This window comes from Cyanistes caeruleus, chromosome 2 (assembly GCF_971803275.1).
Source record: "Cyanistes caeruleus chromosome 2, bCyaCae1.hap1.1, whole genome shotgun sequence".
NCBI lineage: Eukaryota > Metazoa > Chordata > Aves > Passeriformes > Paridae > Cyanistes > Cyanistes caeruleus.
Genome location: NC_141702.1, coordinates 99,368,703 through 99,392,406, shown reverse-complemented (window position 1 = coordinate 99,392,406; position 23,704 = coordinate 99,368,703). Strand labels below are relative to the sequence as shown.

At 40.4% G+C, this 23,704-nt stretch overlaps 1 protein-coding gene across 12 annotated transcripts in view; it reads right to left on the bottom strand.

Annotated features, from left to right (window-relative positions):
• Nucleotides 1-16,172: 16,172 nt before the first annotated feature.
• KCNK2 (potassium two pore domain channel subfamily K member 2) overlaps nt 16,173-23,704 on the bottom strand; it is a 131,121-nt gene continuing 123,589 nt past the window's right edge. For all 12 annotated transcript variants that reach the window (XM_086878661.1, XM_023922834.2, XM_086878663.1 and 9 more), the window contains one exon: nt 16,173-18,559. In XM_086878661.1, the coding sequence (XP_086734787.1) occupies nt 18,242-18,559 (318 nt within the window). In that variant the 3' untranslated portion in view covers nt 16,173-18,241. The remainder of the gene's footprint in view (nt 18,560-23,704) is intronic.

Below are 23,704 nucleotides of genomic sequence, written 5' to 3'. Positions count from 1 at the left end.
TAATGCTAAAAAATAGTGCCTAAAATACTTGTAGAAATAGTCTAAATCAAGGAGTTTTCAGTTTCCCATGCTCTGCTCTCAGTGACCCAAGCAAGCCAAGGGGATATTCCATTCCAGAGAAGGTCATGCTGTGGTGGTGCATCCTTCTCCCCATGCCTGCACTGCAGGAGCCCCTGGCAGACCTTGACTGAAGGGTTTGAGCACTGAAGTATCCCTTTACCAGGCCAGCTGGGCAGCAAGGCCTCCTTGCCCATTACAGGGAGCTCCTGGAGGATGCAGGTAGTGCAGAAAACAACCCTGAGCATAACAGGAACATCACGCCTGACCAAGGTGGTGAACAAAGAACAATCAATAATCCCCTGACAGCCTTGGGACATTCCCTACCCAAATCACAGCCCAAGTGAAACAGGACCATAGTTTCCAGTAGTTCCCAACTTGGGATATGGTCAGGATGGAAAATTACTGATGACTGATGATAATCATCTTGCGATCTTATTAGGAGCAGTCCCAAATGAGGCCTGTGGAGCTCTCCTGGATTGCAGCCGGCTGTGCCAGCACCTCCCCGTGACTGGAACACCTCCCAGAACCTGGGAGCCCTCGAGCCTGTCACACTCAAAGGACCATCATTGACAACGAGGATACCCCTGCCACACAGAGACTCCTCCAAGTGCAGCTCATGCCTGGTGAGAAACATCAAGGATGTAAGTATTCCCTGAACCCCAGGGGAGTTTTGGATAGGTGCCTTTATCTTTATATAGATGTTGACACACCTCTCTGCCTAGGAATTTATTATGGTACAAGTGCTGTTATTGTGAATCTATAATGAAGTCATGGTTATAATTGTAGCAAATCCTATAGAATTGCTTTTTTAAATGTTAAGTTCACTGGTGGTTAAGTGCTGATAAACCCTTTTTCACCCTTATCTTTTTGTGCCCCTATTCTTTGCACCCTTTCCTCCTTGCATCCCCAATCCATGTGTAAATCATTCCAAATCAATTCTAATTCAATTTTCTTGTGTGTCCTTCCTCTATGTAGTAATAGAGTGAGCCTTGCCATTGATTCATAAATTCATATTAGAACTTGTGTTTTGCCAATATTTTTGATGGCAATTCTTTAAGCAGTCTACTCATCTGTGAGGCAGTCCCAGTATATAAACTGGAGTGAGTTGGCCAGGAGCCATTGATTACTGTTTGGGGACAGGCTGGGCATCAATCAGGGGGTGGAAAGCACCTGGGTAGTGCCCCACTTTTCTCTCTTTTATTACTTTCTTTATCTCCTTTACATTATGATGATGATAATGATGATGATGATGATGATGATGATGATGATGTTGTTTTACTTTTTTTCAATCATTAGGCTGTTCTAACCTCAACCCATTAGTTTTACCTTTTTTCCCCCTGATTCTCCTCCCCATCCCACTGGGGGCAGAAGAGTGACCAAGTGGCTGCATGGTACTTAGTTGCTGGCTGGGATTAGACCACAGCAGTAAGATATATAAATTTATATACATATATTATATAAGTTCAAGAAATTTGCCTGTAGGAGTATTGTAGACTAAGACCAGCTACCCAAAATCTACAATAGAAAAAAAACTTCAGATCTAAAATTTATCAGAGAAACACATACACAACAGCTAAGTTTCTAAATATTTTAAAAATATTTGCATATTTCTGATAAGAAGTCTAGTTTAAGATGCTTTTGATGAAATGCAGAAGAGATTTTGGCACGTGACGGTGGCTCAGTGGTGCAGTCAAGCATCTTACATATGCCCTGGAATGAGAGGAAAACACTATGCCATAAAAACCAGCAAAATTTACTGTTTAGGCATTTTCCTGGTAAGGGGAGAGAGGAATATAGAAATGAGTAAAAATAAAAATAAAAATTAAAAAAAAAAAAGAAAAAAAAAGAAAAAAAACAGAGTGAGGAAGGAAAAGAAAGAGATGGAGAAAAAAGGAAAAGGCAGGGAGAATGAGGAACTGCTTGTTCTATTGTTCAGTTGTCATGTAAAAGAATGCCACATGCCTCCTGTTAGGATCTTTCACCAAGGAGTCATCTATGCTGTGATCTTGCCAGCACAGTTGCAACAAAAAAACCTCATTTCTCAGTTTTACTTTTGGGAACAGCAACCTGGCAGCAGCATGCTTCTTTTTGGGCACAGGCCATTCTTTTAGTCCTTGGCCTGATGCCTCTTCCAGCACTTTCAGACATGCTTCAATTCTTACTTCATTCATGCAAAAATGCAGGATTTTTTACAAACTTCTACAGGCAGAGATAAAAACTGGTCAATTAGCAAGGAGTAACCCCAGAAATACTTTGCAGGTTGACATGAATGTAAAGTTGCCAGTGGGTGATACACACACAGACAATCCACAGACTCTCCCAGGACATTCCCACAACCCCTGGCTCCCTCTGCTCGTGCCAGGGATGAAGGTGGATAAGCTCAGTCACACACAAGCCCAAGCAGACGGCTTTGCACAGAGGGAGATTTTCAGAGATCTGCCTTGGGCTAGAGAGGAGCATTTGCAGCTCCCAAAGCAACAACAAGCTACAGTGTAGTCAGTACAAAGAAAACACCAGAGTGGAAGCAGGCTGAAGCAGGATAGAATAAAGGGAGGAGGAAGTGTCTATTCCTCCCAAATGCAAAAAGGAAGATATTATAATCAGGCACACAAGCGTCTGGCAGAGGCAAACCAGAACCTGGCAATGTTTGCTTTTTAATCCATTTCTCTGCAGGAAAAGTAAACAAAACATTTCCAACTCTATTTGCCCACAGTATCTCAGCTGACATTCCCGTGTGGCCATCCAAAAGCTCTTGATTCCAGACACTGTGGTCTCCTGCACATGGCTTTCTGTATCCCATTGCCATATCTTGGTGTCAATGTCAATAAACAGTGGATTCAAAGCCAGGACTGGAACCTTCATGCAAACATGAAAGTGAGAGCTGGAGTACTGTGAGTGAGGAGGGAGCACAGTCTTCACCAGAGGGATGTGGGACAGAACCAGGGGACTAAACCAACACAGAAGGACAAAGAGATAAACACCATTAGTTTGTGGGGAAGTTTCAAACACTAAATCTACATATTTGTTTATTACAACCATGTGCTGGGTTTTCAAGGCAAGGTTTTGGTAGCAGGGATGCTACAAGGGGTGGCTTCTGTGAGAAGTTTCTAAATTTCTGTCCCACACAGCCAGCCAGCTCAAAGATGGACACACTACTGGGCAAGGCTGAGCCCATCAGAAATGGCAGTGGCACCTTGGGGATTAAGTATCTAGGAAGGAGGGGAAAAACCTGTGCAACACCAACTGCAGCTGGAGAGAGGAGTCAGCAGACCCGCTGACACCGAGGTCAGTGAAGGAGGGGGAGCAGAGATTCCAGTGATGAAGGTTATGGTGAGGCAGCTGTGGCCCTGCAGCCTGTGAAGGTCCATGGAGGAGGAGACCCCTACCTGCAGCCCATGCAGAAGTCCCACTCTGGAGCAGGTGGATGCCAGAAAGGAGGCTGTAACCCAGTGGGAAGCCTGTTTTGAAGCAGATTTTCTGGCAGAACTTATGACTCTGAGGGAGATGCACAGAGGAGCAGCCTGTTCCTGAAGGACTGGACTCTGTGGAAGGGACCCACACTGGAGCAGTTCACAAAGAACATGATATACATATATATATATATATAATTGTGGAGGACTGTCTCTTGTGGAGCAGGGGAAGAGGGGGAGGAGTACTCAGTACTCCCCTTGAGGAGGAAAGTGCAGCAGAGACAACGAGTGATGAACTGATCACAATCCCCATTCCCCAGAGACAGTGGTGGGGAGAAGGTAGAGAAAATCAGGAGTAAGGTTGAGGCCAGTAAGAAGGGAGGCATGGGATGAAATTGCTTTAAGACTTAGCTTTTATTTCACATTATCCTGCTCCAATTTGATTGGCAATAAATTACATTAATTTTCCCTTGAATCTGTTTTGCCTGTGACAGTAATTGTAGACTGATCCCTTCCTGTCCTTCCTCACCTTGACCCACAAATCTTTCAACATTCTTTCTCTCCCCTGTCCAGCTTAGGAGGAGTGTGATATAGTGAATTTGGTAGGCACTGGGCATCCAGCCAGAGCCAGCCCATCACAGTCCAAAAAGGGAGGCTTGCAGTGTTTTATTTTATTTTTTATGTTATTTTTTATATTATATTTTATGTTATTTTTCTAAGAGATAGAGCAACAAAACCATCTAATATTTTGGGTGTTTGTGGTGATTTTCCCTGAGTTATCTCAGTATTGTTTCTGTATACCCATATGTAGTGCCACTTTTCTCAAAACCACATTTAGCTTTTCCTGGTTTGATAAATTCACCTGACAGCCCTACAGTTTTATTTCTTTGGAACCAAACACACACAGAGAAAACAATCAGAAAAAAAATCTCCCCTGAAATCCCAAAAAAACAAACATGCAAACAGAGACATAAAAGTAAGACCAGGAATAATGATGTGTTTTTAGGTATCGTTTTTCACGCTGCATCAGTTCAGATGAATTTGGATCAAAGACAAAAGAGAATACAAAAGAAATGGCCAAAGAGAGAACTTAAAGAAAAGCTAACTCACACAGGATTTCTTCCTTTAGGAAAATGGACTAAAATGTTTGACTCCTCTTCTGAGAAGCAGCACACACTGATAATTACTTTGTCATTGTAATTATATATTATATCTGGCAAAACCCCACATTCATTAAGTAACCTTCAGCAATAAACTTGAAAAAGCATTTTTTTCAGTGAGCTATCAACATAAAAGCCATGAAGAACTGTAACAGGCAACTCATCTGATTTTGCACAGCACATTTTCTTTTCCCCTAAGCATTTGATTAATGTGCTGCTTCTGCTCAACTTCTCTCTCTGCAGCAGGGTTGCTGCTGGATTCCCTACCATTTGGTTTACTTAATATCATTGGGACATTTCCTATAGCTCTCCAGGAATGCCATAATTGTAGGAAGAACATTAACTTGTCACCACCAGTCATAATATTTTCTGCAGCAGGCATCACTAACTTGGCTCAAATACAAAGCAACATCAGACTTAAAAAAATTCTCACTTCTAGGCTGGGAGAAAAGTGGCAGCATGGTGTGTTAGAAAATATTAGTTTCTTGAATTGTGGAGCAGTATAACTCCCCTCCGCCTGTCCCTTGATTCCCCACCTGGATACAGTCTGCCTCTGGAGAGGCCCCTCTGCTTGGCAGCCACATAAACCTGCAGTTCCTCCAGTCATGGGCAATCTCAGTGGGAAGAAAAATGGCAGCAATTCATCTGTCTATTTAAAAAAAAAAAAAAACAAGAAAGCAAGAAAACAAAAAAAAACCAGAAGACAGAAAAACCAAAGTGAAACATGAACAGTCAAGACAGACCTTCCTCCCCTTTCCCCACCATGGCCTGAAGTCAGTGTCCTTTCAAAACAGGAGCACATGACCACACACAACCCTCCCCTCTAGTTTTAGCTCCCTCATGACACACTTTGTCAGGATGTACCGGTGATGATCCAAGGGCATTTCAAATCCTCACACTTCCCTGTGCAGGCACGGGGTCTCCATGCAACCCAGTGACCAACAAACCTCACTACCACAGCCACCCTCACCCCTTGATATCACCTCTACCACCACGAATACCTGCACCTGCTGATGTCACCTCCCTCACCACAGCTGCAGAGGCTGTTGAGTCCCAAAACCACACCTTGCTGCAGGTCCCAGTTCCACTATGTTTTACCAGAAGACTTGAGTCAATCCTTTCCATCCTGGAGAACTGCATTTTTGGGATTAGGCTATTTTCCAGATGCATCCTGACTTCTTGGGCTAGTACCCAGGGATGTGTCCCAGGCTGGAGACTCTGCCTGCCAGCCTCTGTCCAGAGAGCTGGTTAGCTCTCCATCGCTTTGCTTCGCACGGGCAGTGACTCAGCAATAGGGCTCAACTGTGTGGGACTCACTACCCTGCACCTGAGCTGCAGGGCCTCCAACCCCTCAGCTCCATCCTTTGCCATCCTCCACTTCAGTTTCAAGCAGGAGAAGTAAAAGTCCTGCCTTGATGGCCTGACCTGTTGCCCCATGTTTCAGCTTCCCTTCAGGGATGTATGAACTCACCCACGCCAGCTAATGAAGTTCAATCTCCCAGGGACCTCCAGGGTTAGAGCTATTTTGTAAAAAGGGGCAGTAGCAAAACCCACTTCAGCCTTCTTTGACTGCACAGTAAAAAGTCCTGCAAAGTGCTTTGAGGGGGCAAAACCCTCAGTAACACATTAGTTTGAGGGCTGTGAAGAAGCATGTCTCAGCATACTCAGACACATCTTGAAGGCGAGGCTTCCTTCTGCTTTTTTGGCATTTCTATTGCTTGAACCAGATCTAGACGTGATGATTAAATGGGGAGCTGAAGGAAATGGCAATTTAGCAAACCCTGATGCTTCTTATCAGATGGCAGGAGAGCTGAGTTGCTGCTCTGCCAGCCCTCAATTCCACATCCCTGCATGATCAACCAAGTCACGTTTATCCTGGTTAATTGTGGGCAGGCTGAGGGCACCAAGCTTAGCCCCCATCTGATGATCTGAGAAATTTCCTTGACTGCTTTGCTGCTCAAGGGCCTCAATAATATGCACAGGGTTCTGGGTCCCTATCTGGGGACCAAATGTGGAAAATTAGGTTCTGTATTTACTATTTTTAGATACATAAATTCTTTATTGGACCTAAATCTCAGAGCTATACTGAATGAAGGCATCAATTATTAAGTCTCACTTCAGTAATTAGTCTTTCATGTTAGCTGAAAAGCTTAGCATTCCCTCATTTGATCAGAGGTCTCTGTCTCTGTCATTTCAGATTTATTTATGTCAAGTTTGATCTTTTAAATTTGAGGACTTATGAATTGGAAGGAAAATGTTCTTTAATATAATAATAATAAAAGTGAAGGCTAAAATTTATTCTAATGTATGCTAATTAACTGTATATTTTATTCCAAAAAAAAACCCAAACCAATGGCTGACAGGTGCTTTTACATACTGTAAGAATTCAGCTGCACAGAGGTCACTCAAAAATGGGACAAGACTACATGGATCAGTCCCACCACATGATATTCCAGCCTCATCTCTTGTGCTCGTCATTTCCATGTGACTTGCAAAGCAAAATTTAGACATACTGTGTCCTTTCCTTTATGAGTCTTAGGCTCATAAAGATTGCCTTAGAAGGTGTTTTTTCAGGGTGGGTGTTTTATTTTTTGCTTTTAGATAAGTGATATCATGACCATTTTTTTCCCGGTACTGGCTTGAAGGTCTTGACAAGATTTTCAGGTGGAGAATGATGAAGATAAAGCTGAGTTCCTCCCTTTCATCCACTTCCTTTTCCTAGCTTAATTTATTAAAAAAAACCAAGCAAACCTAATCTGTCAGCCCATCTATCCTCCTACATATGGAATAAACCAAGAGTGGTGAAGATGGGACAAGCACTCCCTTGGGAGGAAAAAGCATCTTTAGTTGGTTTGGCTGCTCTTCTGCAGAATGAAGAACCTAAAAGAACATTGAGGCAGCTGTTCCCTCACCTCCAGGCAGCTCAGGACATTCACTGTCATTCAGATATTGGCCAGTTCAACCAGCAAATCTCCCAGAAGCTCAGGTGATTCGAAGTGCCACAGTAAAACATTCTGCTCCCAGCCTGAATTTGTGTTTATCACTGTGATACACAGGGTGCATCTTTCTAGCACAGAGCCAGCAGAAGAGGTCTGAAGAGAAGAGAGGTTGCACAGCTTAGGACAGCTCCAGTTCAGTGCCCCTCATCACCACAGGGATCAGCTGCAAGGTGTCCACAGTGGCTTTTGGCTCTTCTGCCACTCAGCTACAGGGACAGTGAGCTGAGGTGGCTGCAGGCCCTCATGGACCTGAAGGCGACTTGGCTTTGTAGATTTGATTGCCAAGCTGAATGAACATTCAGGCAGATTAGTGATGTCATTACACTTAATTGCACTTGTATTAAGCTCCCACTCACTGCATAAATTGTGCTTTTGCAATTATTAAGCCTTGGTGTTGGTTTAGAGCAAAGCCTTTCCTGCAATGTCCTCACTCTCCCACTTTTTCCTGAAGACAATATCTCTCTGTGGGTTATTGGAGCAGAAGCAGTTGTGATATTTATATTCAATGCTCAACTGCACAAGCAAGTGAGAAGAAACTGCAAGAAAATACTTCTTTTGGTATTGCCCTTATTCAGAAACTACACAATAGCATAATTTCAAAAACACGATCAAAGGAAATGATTGGAAAGACTTTTAACAACATATTTCATCCAAATTTTAGAACCCTGGAGAGGGACACAGCATTGAAGCTCTCTCCACAAACATTGTGTTCCTGTTTTTTTGTCCTGCAGTTTTTTTGGGTAGGAACCACTCTCTTTTCACCCTACTCCAGGAGGAGACTGGGGGAGAGAGTCAGACAAAGAGGTACAGAGATGAGACTGTGGCCTTGTACTCTGCCCAGATGGAAAGACATCCATTTAAATAACCACTTCCTGTGAGAAGGCTCTCATGTTGCCTCTAGTGACAGCTTCTGTGACATGAAAAACGGGACTCTGCCTCCTGGGCTTTTGATTCTTGGAGTCAATGCTCAAAGCAAGACTCTCCTTTTATATTCTCTTGTATATTTTTTTATTTCATGTACCTGCCAATGAACTCGGATTTTTCACCCCTGGAGCACCCCACCAATCTGGCTACCTCTTGGATCAAAGCAGATTCATGTCCAGCATTTTAATGAAATTTGGCAGCTTTTAGTAAACTAAAAATTGCTGTCATCTCCCATGAAAGGGAATATGGAGGTAACCATTGCTCCAACCCAAAGCATGGGTCCACAGTCTATTCCCTTCATGCACTTTCCAGAAGTCTGTACTCAAAAGGTTGCCTATTCGAAAGAAAAATTAGGATATTTAATGAGTGCTGGTTTCCAGACTAACACTAGGAAGTTGCAGTGAGCCAGCAGTTCTGCTTGGAGAAGTCCAAACCCCAAGTGCTGGTTTTAATTTTACATGCCTGTCATTATGATGACTTGACAGATGTTTAGAGGGCTCTCAAATAAACCTTACAAACAAAATTTGCATACTTATCTGTGGTTCTCATACTTCTCAGTACTATTTATTTAGTACATAGGCACAAATCATTCCCAGTAAACTGTATTAGTTAGGAATTATGGCATTATCCTAATTCCCTGAACACACAGAAAATTTTTTAACATCCTCATTTAAAAAGATTTTTGCTATAAGCAACAATTTTCCTTTTTTCAGTCACCCTGCACTTCACTGATGTCCAAGATGATGTCCAAGGCAATAAACAAACCAAGGAATCAAGGGAATTTGAGAAGTTCCTGGCAGTCTACATGGTGGGGGTATACAAGATAATTCATTTGCCTTGCCACAAGAGAGAAATGAGACATTTTGGTATCTAAGCCAGTGAAAAGAAAACAACTGCATGATCACATCAGGAAGCTGCACCTCTGCAGTATGAACCAGCCATGAACAAAGGACCTCTTTGGGCAGGGCAGACAGTAGAGCAGAGAGCAAAGAGGTGATCCTTGTCTCCAAATCCAAGGACAAGGCAAGGAGATATGGAGTATCTCAGCAAAACAGAAACAAAACGAGTGACCACATCATATTTGCTCTGGGCATGTCAGGAGCCACAAAGGACTGTCTTTTTTCTTCTATAAAAGGGAAATTTTTAGAGATTGAAGAAAAGGGGATAAAATACTTGTAGAGATCTTCTCTCAAGCACAAAGGGAATAATGTTCTGGAACTCAGAGCCTGAGATCAGCTCTGTTGGTTAGACCATGGTGCTAATAACACACAGAGTTGTGGGTTCAATCCCCACATGGAACAGCACTTTAAGAGATAGCCTTGGTGATTCTTGTGGGTCCTTTCCAATTCAGAATATTCTCTCATTCCATAATCTGCAACAATAAAAAAAATCAAAAAAGCAGATCCAGAATGCTTTCCATGTTAGGTTTTTTTGTTTGGTTGGCTGGTTTTGTTTCTGGGTTTTTTTTTTTAAAGAGACATCCCAATGCAATTGTTACCTATGCTAAAGAAGCTAATCTTGCTGCTCCCTGAGTAAGCCTTAAACTGGAATAGAGTACACAAATCTAAGTCTCAAACTCCTCTCTGACTGCTTAACAACACAAAAAAATTTGTAAAATAAAATGGGGATAAAGGGAAAGATGGAAAAAGTCACATTATAGTGGGGGGATATTCCTGGAAAATACAGAGGAAAGAATGAATTTGCCAAATGGTTGTACTCTTTTGGTTTTGGGTTTTGCTTTTTGGGGAATTTTGTAAGGAATTTTCAGGCTAGTGATTTTTCATTCTGGATTACCATTACCTGTAAGATGTCAAAGGAATACAAAGTCAGGTGTGAAAGACCTGAATTTAGTGTACCCTGATTTTTCTTGCCAATTTGTAATAATCCCTTACCTCAAGTATAGCTCAAATACAGACAGACCATCGAAAGCCCCCAAGATAATAACTGCCTCCAAAAAATAGCTATTACTTCTTTGAAATAATTTTTAGTTTCTTTATTTCTGAGTTAGTGGAGGCTTACAGACGGTTTCAAACCCAAGCTATATATCTGCAGAGATGAGACAGAACTTCAATTGTCAAGATATGTCTCTCACACAGCTCCCAGATAGCTCAGGTGGAGAAAAGGACACTTGAGAACTTGATATAATCACCACAGTTGTCCCCTTTGTTCAGGTTAGAATCCTCTGTCTTCCTCTTCTAACTGGCTTCCAAAAAGGGGCTTTTTGCTGCTAAATTACCTGGCAGACATGCTGGAGGAGGTAGGAAAGCAGCTTTATGCTTGTTGCATGCAATTCCAACAGCTCTCTTGGGTACTGCAAGACATGGCAAGCCCATGCTTGCACATGATCATGTCCTCTTCAAGCATCATGTCATGCCATGGTCTCCACAGCAACATATATTTTTTTCAAAATTTCCGGTATATTAATTGGGAAAAAACTAGTCAAAAGCTTATTCCTTCTTAACCATTTCTTACATATGTTTTTCACAAATAGCCCTTTTTCACCTACACTGGAGAACGTTTTTTGGCTTCTAATAGGACCAAAATGTGCAAACCAGAGGAAAACAGCACTTAAATGTGTTTCTATGAGTTACATTTATTATGCAAGATGCCACATTAAAATGTATGAAGCCTTTTAACTCTAGCCCACAGACATAAACAGAAATAACAACAGAAAGAACAAAAGGAAAATATCCTGACTTCTCTTTGTAGCTAGTGGTGCAGTTCTGCACTGTGTTTTTTCTGTGCAGGAAACTCTCTTTGGATTTGTAAGAAAAAGTAAGAAAGTTTATGATGTGCTCTGGACTTAAGCACTTTACATGTTCTCCTTTGTAATCTTTTGCTCTTGGAGCAGGCAGCTCTGTTAAAGGACAGAAAGTATAGAGCAATGTACAAATGCAGCCCTTCTGTACTGACAATAAAAGTTTCCTTTCTAAATCCAATTCCATGATCACCAACCAGCAGCTTGAATTTGGAGGAATGTTTTAATTTCTAATTCTTCAGGAACCATTTTCTTGTATTTTCTGCCAACACAAGCAGAAACCACTTCCAGTGCTAATTCTGTGCTAGTCTTGCTCATTTAGAGACAAGCCAAGCTCAAAAGCAGTATGCAGCTGCAGTGATAAAACAAAACTGCAGCCTCTGCTCCGATCGTGGTAGAGCAAATAGGAATCTATTTTTCAAAAAAAAATTTCTCCACACAAAAATTTTAAGGACTTCATATTGGCCAAAGTGAAATTGTCCAGCGTTCAGGTGCGTCCTGCCTCTTTCCAAAGGACAACTTATGCCTACAACAGCCAAACCCATCTGTTGTTACTCCACCTGTGCTGTATGAGCAAGATAAAGTGAGCCCCTGTCAAGCTACCCCACCACTTCAGGCCCAGTGGCACCCAGGGAGGTACAGTGCCTCTACAGCTGGGGCACGCTCAGAGCTTGCAAAAGAGCAAGAGCACAGTGATATAATGCAGGCTACACTCTTGACTCTCTTCTGACAGTCCCTGAGGACACTGAGAAATGAAAAGGTCTTTGTGTCTGTACCACCTCCACTTTATGAAGTACAATAGTACATGACACGTTACTCCCACTTTCACTTCTCACAGCAGAGTCTAATTTTTTATGCTTCTTTTTGCTACAAACCACTGTAGTATTCTCTATTAAAACAGCATTCAGACTTTGTGACTTATCAGCCTGCAGTTCAGAAGGGCCCAGCCTGCAAGTCTTGGGCTATTATTCTGTCCAAATGTGCAACATGATGCCTCCAAATCTGTGAATTTCTTCTGCTACAGAACAAGCAATGTGACAAATGGTTCTGAATGCCAACACATTACAGAGAAGGGTGTGCTAACTAAAACTGGGATAATTAAAGCAGAACCTCTCTTTATCACCTTTCCTACCTGCTCTAGTGGGCTTTGCATGCTTGAGTGCATGAATACTGAATATTATAATTTTGTAGAAAAAGCAAAATCTACACAAAACAGAAGCAGACCTGTCACTGGTATAAAAGCCAAAATCAGCAGTATAGTGATGTATTCTCTCATGTTCTCATAAGAAAGTTTCCAACATATATGCTCACTTTTCTAGTCACTCAGCAAAGTTAGTCTCAGTATCCTCTGAGCCAAGCAAGAAAAAATACATCTTTCACAGCAAATGTATTGCTGCAGCAATACTTCTCAAAACACACTGCTTAATTTGAAGGATCAAATTAATTGTGAAAGAAAAAGAAATGGACTAACATCAAACTGCTGTTTAAGGAATCATTTCAGGCTGTTGATTATATTCTGAGGAATATTGTTATTTATTACTAATGACAAATAGTACATTCCCATCAGGATCTCTATTATATGTGTGTTATTTGCCTTTCTCTGGAGGATGAAGATCTGGCTGCATATAATTAGTCTTGAGAATTAGCTATTATTAACAACTGAATTAACACAGTCAATCCTTCTAAAGGAGTTTCTCACTAAGTACATTTGTTTGCCAAAGTCAAACTAGAGATGTCTATATAAACACTCTTGTGACGTTCCCAGTAAAATCAGTGCACCCAGAGAATTTAATGAATGCTACTGCTAATAATTAGTAACAGTGCAGGCAGAACATAATACCTCAGATTTAACCACTAAGAGTTCTAATACCAGCAGCCCAGTCATAGTGTATTGATCACAAACTATGGAGAGAGGTGCTTTCTTCATAATTATCTGTCTCCAGCAACTAAGGCAGGAAAACTGCTAATATTCAGAAATAACTAAAAGAGGCAATCAATAAGATATTATTTATTACATCACCAGTGCTGATAGACTGTTATAATTCATAAAAAGTTGTGAGGTTTATTGATTTTCTAAGATACTGACTTAAAATTGAGCTATATTTTCAAATCACCGAGTTTACAAGATACTATAGTCATTATACCAAAGTGGGTTTTTTAGATAACTTAAGAAGATGCAACAATGTCAATACATACTGAAGGCACAAATATATCTGGGTCCAGAACATAAAGCTGCATATGCTACTATATCAGTTCCTATGCATAAAGGGGACTTATTGTTATGCAGTAAGTAATGTATTTGTTTACAAGCCTATTCAATATATTCCTCTGAAAGTTCATAAAAGCATGATAAGCAACGGCCTAAAACTGAAATACTCAAGTTTTCCAAGTGCAATAAAACTATACCTATCGATTCTCACAAAGGCTCTTTACAATTGTAACAATAATTTGGCAAAGCAGAGAATGCTTTCTCGAAAGAAAAAGCTGACATTTTTAATCTCAGTGTAGCTCAACAGCTTGTTATTTCCAATAACAGTAAATCAGCATCTTGTCTACTCTTCCCAAAAGGAACACTTTATTCACTATAAGGTTACATTGTCCATTTAAATCTGTAGGGCAACAGAAACAGAAAAATATATATATTTTTTTTAATGACAAAATAACTCTGGAAGTCATGCAAAATGTGTATTTCTTCATCTATATAAAATCCTTTTCTTTCAAACAGTACTGCAGGGTAGGAAAGAAAAGTTAATTATCACATAACTGTATGACAAGAATTTATTAGAAGCATTACTGCTGTATTTCAACACTGTAGGCAATTTCCCTGACAGGAAAATCTCCTTCCCAAGAATTAGTTATAAATGCATATCCACTTTTGATGTGCATGTAGATTTGACCAAGTAGAGCAGCCTCCTTTCTTCTTTTGCAGGGTGTGTTGTGTTCCTCTTTGGAGGTCATTGGTGTAGGAATAATGCTGGAGGAGCAAGAACTCCAAACAGATGATCAGATTTCCCATCTGCCATCCTGGTCTCATGCTGTGACCTAAGGAAGGTCCATTTCAGGTCAAGGGTGGAAAGTTTAGAGGTTTAGGTTTTCTGTGGGTTTCTGTTACCCTTGAGCTTTCTTCCTACAGAATCAGGAAGAGGTGGAGAGAGACATGGCCAGGATGCTCATGAGATTCAGCAAGCTTCTGGGTTTGATCCTTCCATGCTTTTTACTGCTCTCACAGTAGCATCTCAAGGCTCCCAAAATACAAGAAAAAGGAGGAGAGGCACATGGAGGGGATGCCAAAGGAAGTCCTTGTCCTGGTAATCAAGCAAGAAGGGCACATGGTACAAATTCTCTGCAACTCAAGTTCCCTGGTTCTCATGCTGGGCTACCCAAAATGGAGGATTTCATTGACATAGACACTTTATCAGGTACAGCACACCAAAGAATACCAAAAAAAAACCCAAAAAACCCCACACAACCCAAGACCGTCACAGCCAACAGTAAACAGTACAGATCACCTCCAGCTACCCCTTCAAGAGATTTCAAATTGATTTTATTAATTGTTTACTGTAATACTTAGAAATAAATTGATCTGTTAGGTGGCACAAGTGTCTTTATAGATTCTTATGTGGCATAATTTGTCTCATCCAGAACATTTTCCCAATGTCTTTTTTTTTTTTTTTAAATATAAAAGAAAACAGCCCCTTACCCTTTTCACAAGCTTGCTTGAGTACCAAGCATATTAGCACCCTGTAACGTTTCCATGTATGGGTAACAGAAAAGAAGGTACAAATGGATCCTAATTCATGCTTGGGTAGCTCCATATTTGGAAGGGAAAATGAGCTATGTAAAATTTCCAGAGACAAGAAAGACAGGTCTTTTAATACAAAAATCTGCTGTTACGGGAATAAAGATAAAAACCTTTGAGTTCATCAAGTATTATAGATTAACTGAGCCATCCTCAGCCTTTGTGGTCTATCACTCTGTGTGGATAGGGAGAAAAAGATTTTCCAATAACTTTAATGACACTGGACATGTTTGGATCATGATAACTCTACCTACCTATACCGTCTGGACTATGGCATCTTTTCTCCTTCAGTTATTGTACTTCCAAACAAAGGGTTTTATTTATTTTTGTTTTTCTCCCCACAGGTAAATCTATTTTGATAAGGGAGGATAATTTAGATCTGTTACAAAGGTGGAAAAACAAAAACATAAGTAAACGGGGATTTTTTTTCCAGAGATCATATTCAAAAGTCAAACCAAATGAAAACTGAATGGGTTTACGTGTCCATACTTGTATCTCAAACATTGCCACAGGATCTCCAAAAAATATGCTCTTTTCAGCAGGTCCTGAGAGTCTAAAATTTAAGAAACCAGAAAACCAAGCACTTCTGTAGGTTGGTAACTGGAAACAAGCTGGTTAGAGAGATACCAGGCTTTAACATAAGATATCTCAGGGAATCGAGGACAATGAACTTTGAACATTAGCTGTCCCTTTCTGAAAAATCAGTTTCAAAAGGCACTAAAACACGCCCCACAAAAATCAGAATTAAATAATTTAAAAACCCCAGTCTTCCTCACTTACCGCCAAGGCTGGTGTGGGCTCTCATGCCCTTGGCCAAGACCTAATTAAAGAGGCCCCTGTAGAAAAACTGCTGCAGTGTGAAAGGCTGCTCTCCCTAGGGCTGCTTGTTCACACACTGCAGAAAGGTACCAGCAACCACACCAGAACCAGCAGCACAGATGGGCAGAGCCCCCTCTGCCTCCCCCAGGGCAAGGACGGAGCAATTGCCAGAAGCTCTGTGGCATATGATGGAAGAAACGGAATCCTGATAAGTCTTTGAAAGAAAATAGCAAGAAACACAACTTAAGGTATGACAACCAAAGAGAATAATTTTTAATATCAAGGAAAAAAAAAAATAGTAATTTCTACGCTGGGTAAGTCAAGCCTTTATTGCTAAACCAGCTAAAATTAAAGTAGGTGGCAAACTGCTATACTCTGTAACCAATGAAAGCATAAAAATCAATTTCACAAATTAATCCTTAGCATTCCAGTTGTAGCAAGCAGAAGATTCAGGAAAGCTTATTTTAATTAAAAACTTTATTTTTCATTACAATTCACAGTTTATACATGGCAAGAAGTACCCTCGCCATGTGGACATTCAGAACACTGTGCTGGGGAGACAAGGGTCTTTGTTATAAGAGCATTGCTCGGTGCTGTGTCATGGAACTTTCTTAGTTTTAAAAGCGTACTCTCTGTAAATGTTAATTGACTGATATTTACACTGAATTTACATATTAACTTATATTTATTAGAAAACAAGCTAAGCATCCAAAAAACATGAACATTCATATATTGCATGTTATCTAATGGTCAGAGATGCTGTAAGATTTGCCACTTGAATCATGCCCAATCATCAAAGTCCCATTCATTTTTAATTTACAGAGCCTAAATTTTTCTTTAAGGCCTGTTCCATTAATTTTATGTACAGCCAGATTACAATAGACTAACATAAGGAAAAAAATGAAAAAATATCCATTCCATCCTGCATTTCTTCTGAATCTCATGTACACCTATAAGCAAAACAGAAGGTACAAAATTAATGTATTTTCTTAAAACCAATAAAGAAAACCCACAGTCTGGTTTAGATCTGCTTCTTGTAAGCCTATCCTGTCTGAACAATCATCGGTATTCAGATTGTGCTATTTATCAGCTCTTCTTCATGCCTGCATTGATATTCAGAGCCATCTCTATTTGAAATGTAGAAAGTCACAGTGATACCAGTTTCAATTGCATTCCCACATAGCCACAGCTCTGGCACAGGCAGCCCACGTGACATTCAGGAAAGCACTCCACCAGGATTCCCGGGTAAAATATCATGTAGCCTCTGGGGTGACTTGGCTTAGAAAGGAAATTAAGAATCCTTTTCATACCAAATATCTGGCAGAAGGTTTATGCTTATTAAAAATAGCTGTGTTCTTCTGCATTGTTTTTTTGGATGTGATTATTTAGAACACAGCAATTTAAAGCCTCCCCCTGCCTCTCATGAAAACAGTAATTTTTATTTGCTCTTGTCATCTACCAAATAATTTAGTGATAGATAAGCTGCAGATTTTTTTGGTACATCTGAGGCAGAGAAAAACAACTGCTGAACACTGCTTGGAAAACTAAGACCTGAAAAGGGCCTGCAAATCCTACAAGTCAGCGTGAACAAGTATCATCTGGACCTGAGTAAAACAAAATGCTTCTGGGGGACAGGTTTGCAACTTTTGAAACTGCAGTGCCTTTAAATTTGGAGCTAAGAACATCAATTGATGATTGTTGAGTTTTGGCATTCATTCATGCTGGTTGGTATCTTCACAACAGACACCTTTAAAACACCACCATTTCAAGAAGAACAAAAGGCTTAAATGAAATACACTTCTCATGCAAAAAACCCAAACAAACAAAAGTTGTACAGGAACTGTAGAGGTTCTGGTTCTTCAAAAGATAAGGCACTGACCAAAATTTCTTAGGTAAAAGGCTGCATAAGAATTTCTTGCCATTTACAAATGTGTCGTAGTCCAGAAATGGTCCATTCCTAGGCTCAGTAAGGTAGACCCTGAAATTTTAAGGACTGATCCCTCAAAGCTACATTGTTACCATAAACAAGTGAGATTCATTCGTGAGGCCATATGGCACATTAGAAGTGAAAAACAGTCTGGGCAGATAAAGGCAGAAAACATTGTTTGTTCCAGCATCTTTCGGAAACAGCAGTGCCATTCGTCTTTGTGTCTCTGAAGAGATGCGATGGTAACTCGGGACTGTAGTTTTTCTGTGGAACTCATGCACACATATAAAATGCTGCTAGCACTGGTCATCAACAGGGTGGAAAAAAATGGTGTATGGCTAGTCTAAGCCGAGAGCTTCCCAAGGGCTGGGATCCAAAGTCATGGCTACTTAATGTTCTCGATCACGGCTATCTCTTCTGCTGCACAGTGCGGCGTCAAACCATTCATGTAAATGCTGTCCGTCTTTGTCAGAGCTGGCAAGAGGTCCTTCTCGCTGGTCAGGTGGTTCACTGACAGTGTTCTCTTGCAGGGGGTCAGGTCTTGGTTGTGGTTGACAGCGAGCTCTGCAGAGAGCTTCCTTTTGATGGAGGTGGCCCGCTGGAACTTGTCGTAGATCTCCACGCTCAGGCGCCTTCGAGTCTCCTTGAACTCGGCGGTGACATTGGCTGTCCACTCTGCAGCGTGGGCTCTGAACTCCCCGACCTGCAGCAAAAGTCAGGAAAAAAAAAAGGAAGCATTATGGCACCGAGGACTTCAGACACTTTATCTTCAGGAGCCTCGTAAGTGCAGGGCTGCCAAAGAGTTGCTGCTGCCACCGGCACAAATTTCTCATGACAAAGAGTTACTCTTTTATTGACAGCAAATAAGAAGTTGCTCTAGTAAGAGTTAACAACACTTCAAAAAACACAAATAAAAATCTTTCCTGCTGATCTTTTTTTTTTTTTTTTATTGTGATCATAGTCAACAACACAGGGACGCTACAGAGGCTTGACAGCTGCACAATACCCAGCTGGTCAGGGGATGCTGAAATCCCAGCAATCCAGGCTGTGTTATGTATTGTTACTAGAGTGAGGGGTTATTTATGAGCATTTTCACTGTCTCTGGAAAGATCCTTGGGAGACTTGGCAAAGAATTTTCTAAATTTAGACAGAAAAGCTTTTTTAAAGGAAACCATCAGTTGTTTGCATCCTCTTTTCTGTACTTGCTCAAACATAGCACCAACACAGCAACAGTTAAAAGTCACCTCAGTGGCATGTCTGCTTCCCACCTGAATCCCAAATCATCCTTACTTTTCCTCAGATATGGCATAAGGTAGACTGAGCAGATCTAGTCTGAAGTAAACTATGATCCGTAATTTATTTACTATTTATAATTTTGCACTTGTATTTCAGTCATTGTTACACTATGTATGTCAGTCACTGTTACATTAAATAAGTTACGTAGGTAACTACAGGAGGCACCTTTTGATGATTTTATCTCATTATTACTCCAAAGGAAATAGGTTGTTTCTCTTTAAATCTCTTCTCCCTCAACAGCTTAATACTGGGAAGGTACAGCACAGGGAGTATAGACTATTCATAACTATAACTCCAAAGTAAAGCATTTCAGGAGGATTTAACCCACATAAATTAGTCTAATTGCGACTGTTCACTCCAGAATTTCAATCACTGGCAAACAAACTCTGACTTGGAAAAAACAGAAATGAAAAAAGAATTTACACAGAGAAATATAGGGGGCAAAACCATCAGAGAAAAAGCCATGAGCTCACTCATGCTTTGCAGTGCAGTAGAGAAGAGGAATATAATGAAGGTAAAAATTAGTCAGCTCATCCAGAAGTGACAGTGTTTCAGGAAAACTTTTCCCCTCCAGAAACTAAACAAAAAGGTCTCTTTACCCAAGGGTCACTTTATTATATCATTCTCCACTTCAGTGAATTACAGAGATGACAAATGTGGACAAATGTATATTTTCTAAAACAAGGGTAATTATCTGCAATACACAGAGGTCTCACCTAGCTGAATGATTATTAGTATTTAATTTGTGCAGCTAGGATCAGACACACTGCACTTCAAGTTTGAAAATAATGAAATCTGCAGTGCTGAAACATCTCAGCTGCTCCAACATTTTCACTTGTAGTAAACAAGTAATAAAAATATGATAAATAGTGCACATCCTGAGGCAGTTTTCTCCTTTTCCTAAGTCTTAGTAAATGCAAGCTGCCCAGGTGCTGGAGAATGGTTCTGCCTAGGGGAGCGAAAAGGCAGTACACAGGTTTCTTTTTTACTGTATATATATATGTACCCCTCACCAGCTGTGTAAGCATTTAATAGACCAGGTATTTTGCTCAGGCACACATCTCTGGCATTGTATTCAAGAGATTCTATCAGGATTTAAAATTATATCTCAGCAACTTATTGGAAGATACAACTACCTTGAACTATCTCCACATAATATTTCACTTTTTTCTGGGGGGAGGTGGGTGTTTTTTTTGGTTGGTTGGTTGGTTGGTTGGTTGGCTGGTTGGTTGGGCTTTTTTGTTTTGTTTTTTAGTTCCCACATGATTTTATGTTTGTCCAGGAGAGAAAATCTACTGGCATTGTTTCTGAAGAAAGCATATCTATGTGACCTTTAGGATAGGCTCAGAACGTTCCTAGTGATGGACCTGTCTTGCACAGGGCAAGCTGCTCTTGAGCATTCAAGTTGTTCAGGGGAGTCTTAAAATTGTAGTTGTTGGGATATCTGATGTCTGAATTCTATGAGATTTCTTTGGGGAAGCAAGTTTATGCAGCCAGCTGAAGAGCATCAATAAATGTGCCTTTGGAGATAGGCTCATTCCAGTTAGGGTGGTGTGGAACACTAACATGGTGGACACAATTCTACCTGCCCATACACCAAAGCTGTGACACTGGGTTATATTAAAATCATAGGAGAAAAATATAAATTGAAACATGCTAGTATTAATGCTACTGGTAGGTAGAATCAGATGCATTAGTAGTAATACAGAGGGAATTGGAACACATTAAGACCCAGGAGGTCAGTGCTGTTTGAACTATGCATGCCCCAAATCACTACTTTTGGCCCCTACTTTTCATGCAAACTGAAATGCATTCAAACATGTTACCTCTTTAAAACAAAACTCTTAATTCCATAGCACTTACAGACTCAAGCAGGGTTGTAAGAATAGGGTTATAAGAAAAGTGCCATTTTAACTACCAGTGTACATTAGTAACTTGCTTGTATAATTTGATCTCTCATTGATCCATAGGGACATATCTGTAGTATATCTGGGTTCTTTCTGTCCTTAGGTTATGACATTTTAACACACTGCATTACATCTCCTCTTCATCTGGGTTCTGACAACAAAAAAATGTCTCATGCAGAGCCACTGAAATTCCTATTGCCTGTGCTGCTCAAAAAAATTTAATTCTTGGCATACCTATCTACTGTGACAACAATTTACTTTTCTCCAGATCTCTCGCCTCATTACAGCACAGCGCTGTAAGACTCTACAGCTGTCATAGTTGGGGGCAGTGTGACATGAGGACAAGGTCTCTTAGTCACAGAAATTATTGACAACTACGTACTTAACATAAGGCTGAATGTCACAGAATATTTCAGAAGCAATAGGAAAAACATGTCACAGTGATAGCGCCCGGCTCAGTCATACAAGAAGCGGCACTGGTGCTGCTTCTCACTTTAACCTTCAGGGAAGAGAAATGCCACTGGTAATGGGGACGTGGTCCCTATCACAGCTCCTGAATTGACTTCCTCCACATCAAAATCCAAATTAGTCTGCAAGGTGTTAGACATATTTCACAAGGAGTATCAACCTAGCTACATTGAACATCAACAGCAAGTAACTTTCTTATGTATTTAAGAAGCAGGAAGTAGCACCCTACTGCCTTATGATTTCAGGGAAGACAAGTCTCAATAGCAAGTTCTCAAGAGTTATGATATATGGTAACACAACTAAGTATTCCACACAGAACACTTCCCCACGAAACAAAACAACAAAAACAAAAACCCAAAACAAACAAACAAAAAAACGAACAACAAAAACCCCAAACAACCCCCAAAAAACAACACCCACGACTTTCCCAAAAAATGAACTGCATTGACACAATTCCTTTCCTAGCCCATGTTTCCTGGCCACCAGGTACCACTGCCAGGGTATCCTCTATGATCTGCACCATATCCAACCTTATCCTATGAGGATGTCTCAAATACCACAGGTCATCTCCAGTAACACCTCCAAATGTCTGTGCCAATTTATGTGTCCACCTGTGGTGGAATGTCACATTTACTCTTTTAGGATATAATGAGAAACTGCCTCTGAACCATTTGTGGGGGGCGTTCTATTAATTCTTTTTAAAGCCACTATTGGGTTTTTTGGGGGGGGGTTTGTAGTGAGAAACAAACAGACATCAATAAAGTACCACATGAATTTCCTGAATGACCAAACAGTTCCCAGGCTGCACACATACACAATCACCAATATAACTTTGAGACCAATGTACTGAACATGACAGAACTAGAAAAAAAAAACCAAAAAACAAACATGGACGTTAAGCCATCATTCCTTCACCTACTCCTGCCAAAATCCATCTAAATGAATAATGTCCTAGAACTGGCTCTCAGTCAATATCTCTAGTAGGATCAAATGTTCCTATTCAGTTTCATTGTACTGTGTTTTAGCTTTCTGTCCTGCTGAGCTCCACACTTGGGTAAAGGCCAACAGCATAAGCCAGAATGTATGAATGTCCAAGGGGATGCTACTGTTGAAACTAAAAAAAAACATTTGAACACACTGAAGCACCTGCTTCATTCTTCAGTACATTTGTTCTAATTCCTTATACATGTTAAGAGTTTGAGAATCTTTCTGGACACCCACAGAATTATGCAAATACTAATGCAAGTAAAACTTCCCACCATTCAGGACGACCACTCATCCTATTAAGTGTCTGGAAAGCACAAGCCATGTAGCCAATCACAAGTAATCTGTATTTTGAATTAAGCCACATCTGTGCTTTAGCAGAAAAACAAACGAACAGAAGCATAATTAAGGACATCCTTAAATAGACCAAGACAAATGTAGTTGCCTATCTTAACTTTGCCTTAGTTTTGCTCCTCTGTCTCGGGGATATTCTTGAAAAACCCCAACATCACAGTATAATCAGTTAATCTACTTCTCCTTACAGAGGGAGAAGAAATATATCCTGCTTGGATGGAGCTCAGATATATGACATGAAAGCTATGATATACTCAGGAGGAGGTAAACCACTGAGTTGCAAATAAAAAAAATAGGGTTATTATATATGTCATGCAAGAAAATGAAAACATATATTTCCAAGTCATGCAGCTTTTTCTGTCATGGCTGAGCACTATGCTCCTTCTCTTTGGCATACAGGGCTCATACAGTTTATGATGAGCATGTTAGTGCAAGCCAAAAAATTGAATTTAAAAAGCAGGAAGATAAGCTGGAGGTATCCATTTGACTACATTTTAGGGTGAAAAAAGTGCCCTTCTTTACAGATATTCTTAACGGTCTAGATGTTCCTCTGTGTATAATTTCTCGCATTTTTCCCTAATGCATTCTCCGAATTTTCATAGCTCCATTTTTGAGTACACTCTCCAGTGTACTTTATCCTGCTACTTAAAAATAACACATCCAATTAACCTCTCTGTGATATGCTACTCAGACAAAACTAGAAAGTGCATTACATGTCAAATTATGCAAGCAGCAGAGTACAGAACATAACATTTTTGTCTTAGCTCTCAGGAAATTCAGCCAGTGCTCACAGAAATTGTTCACAAAGTTCCTTTAAAAAAAAAAAAGGTAGGTACAGA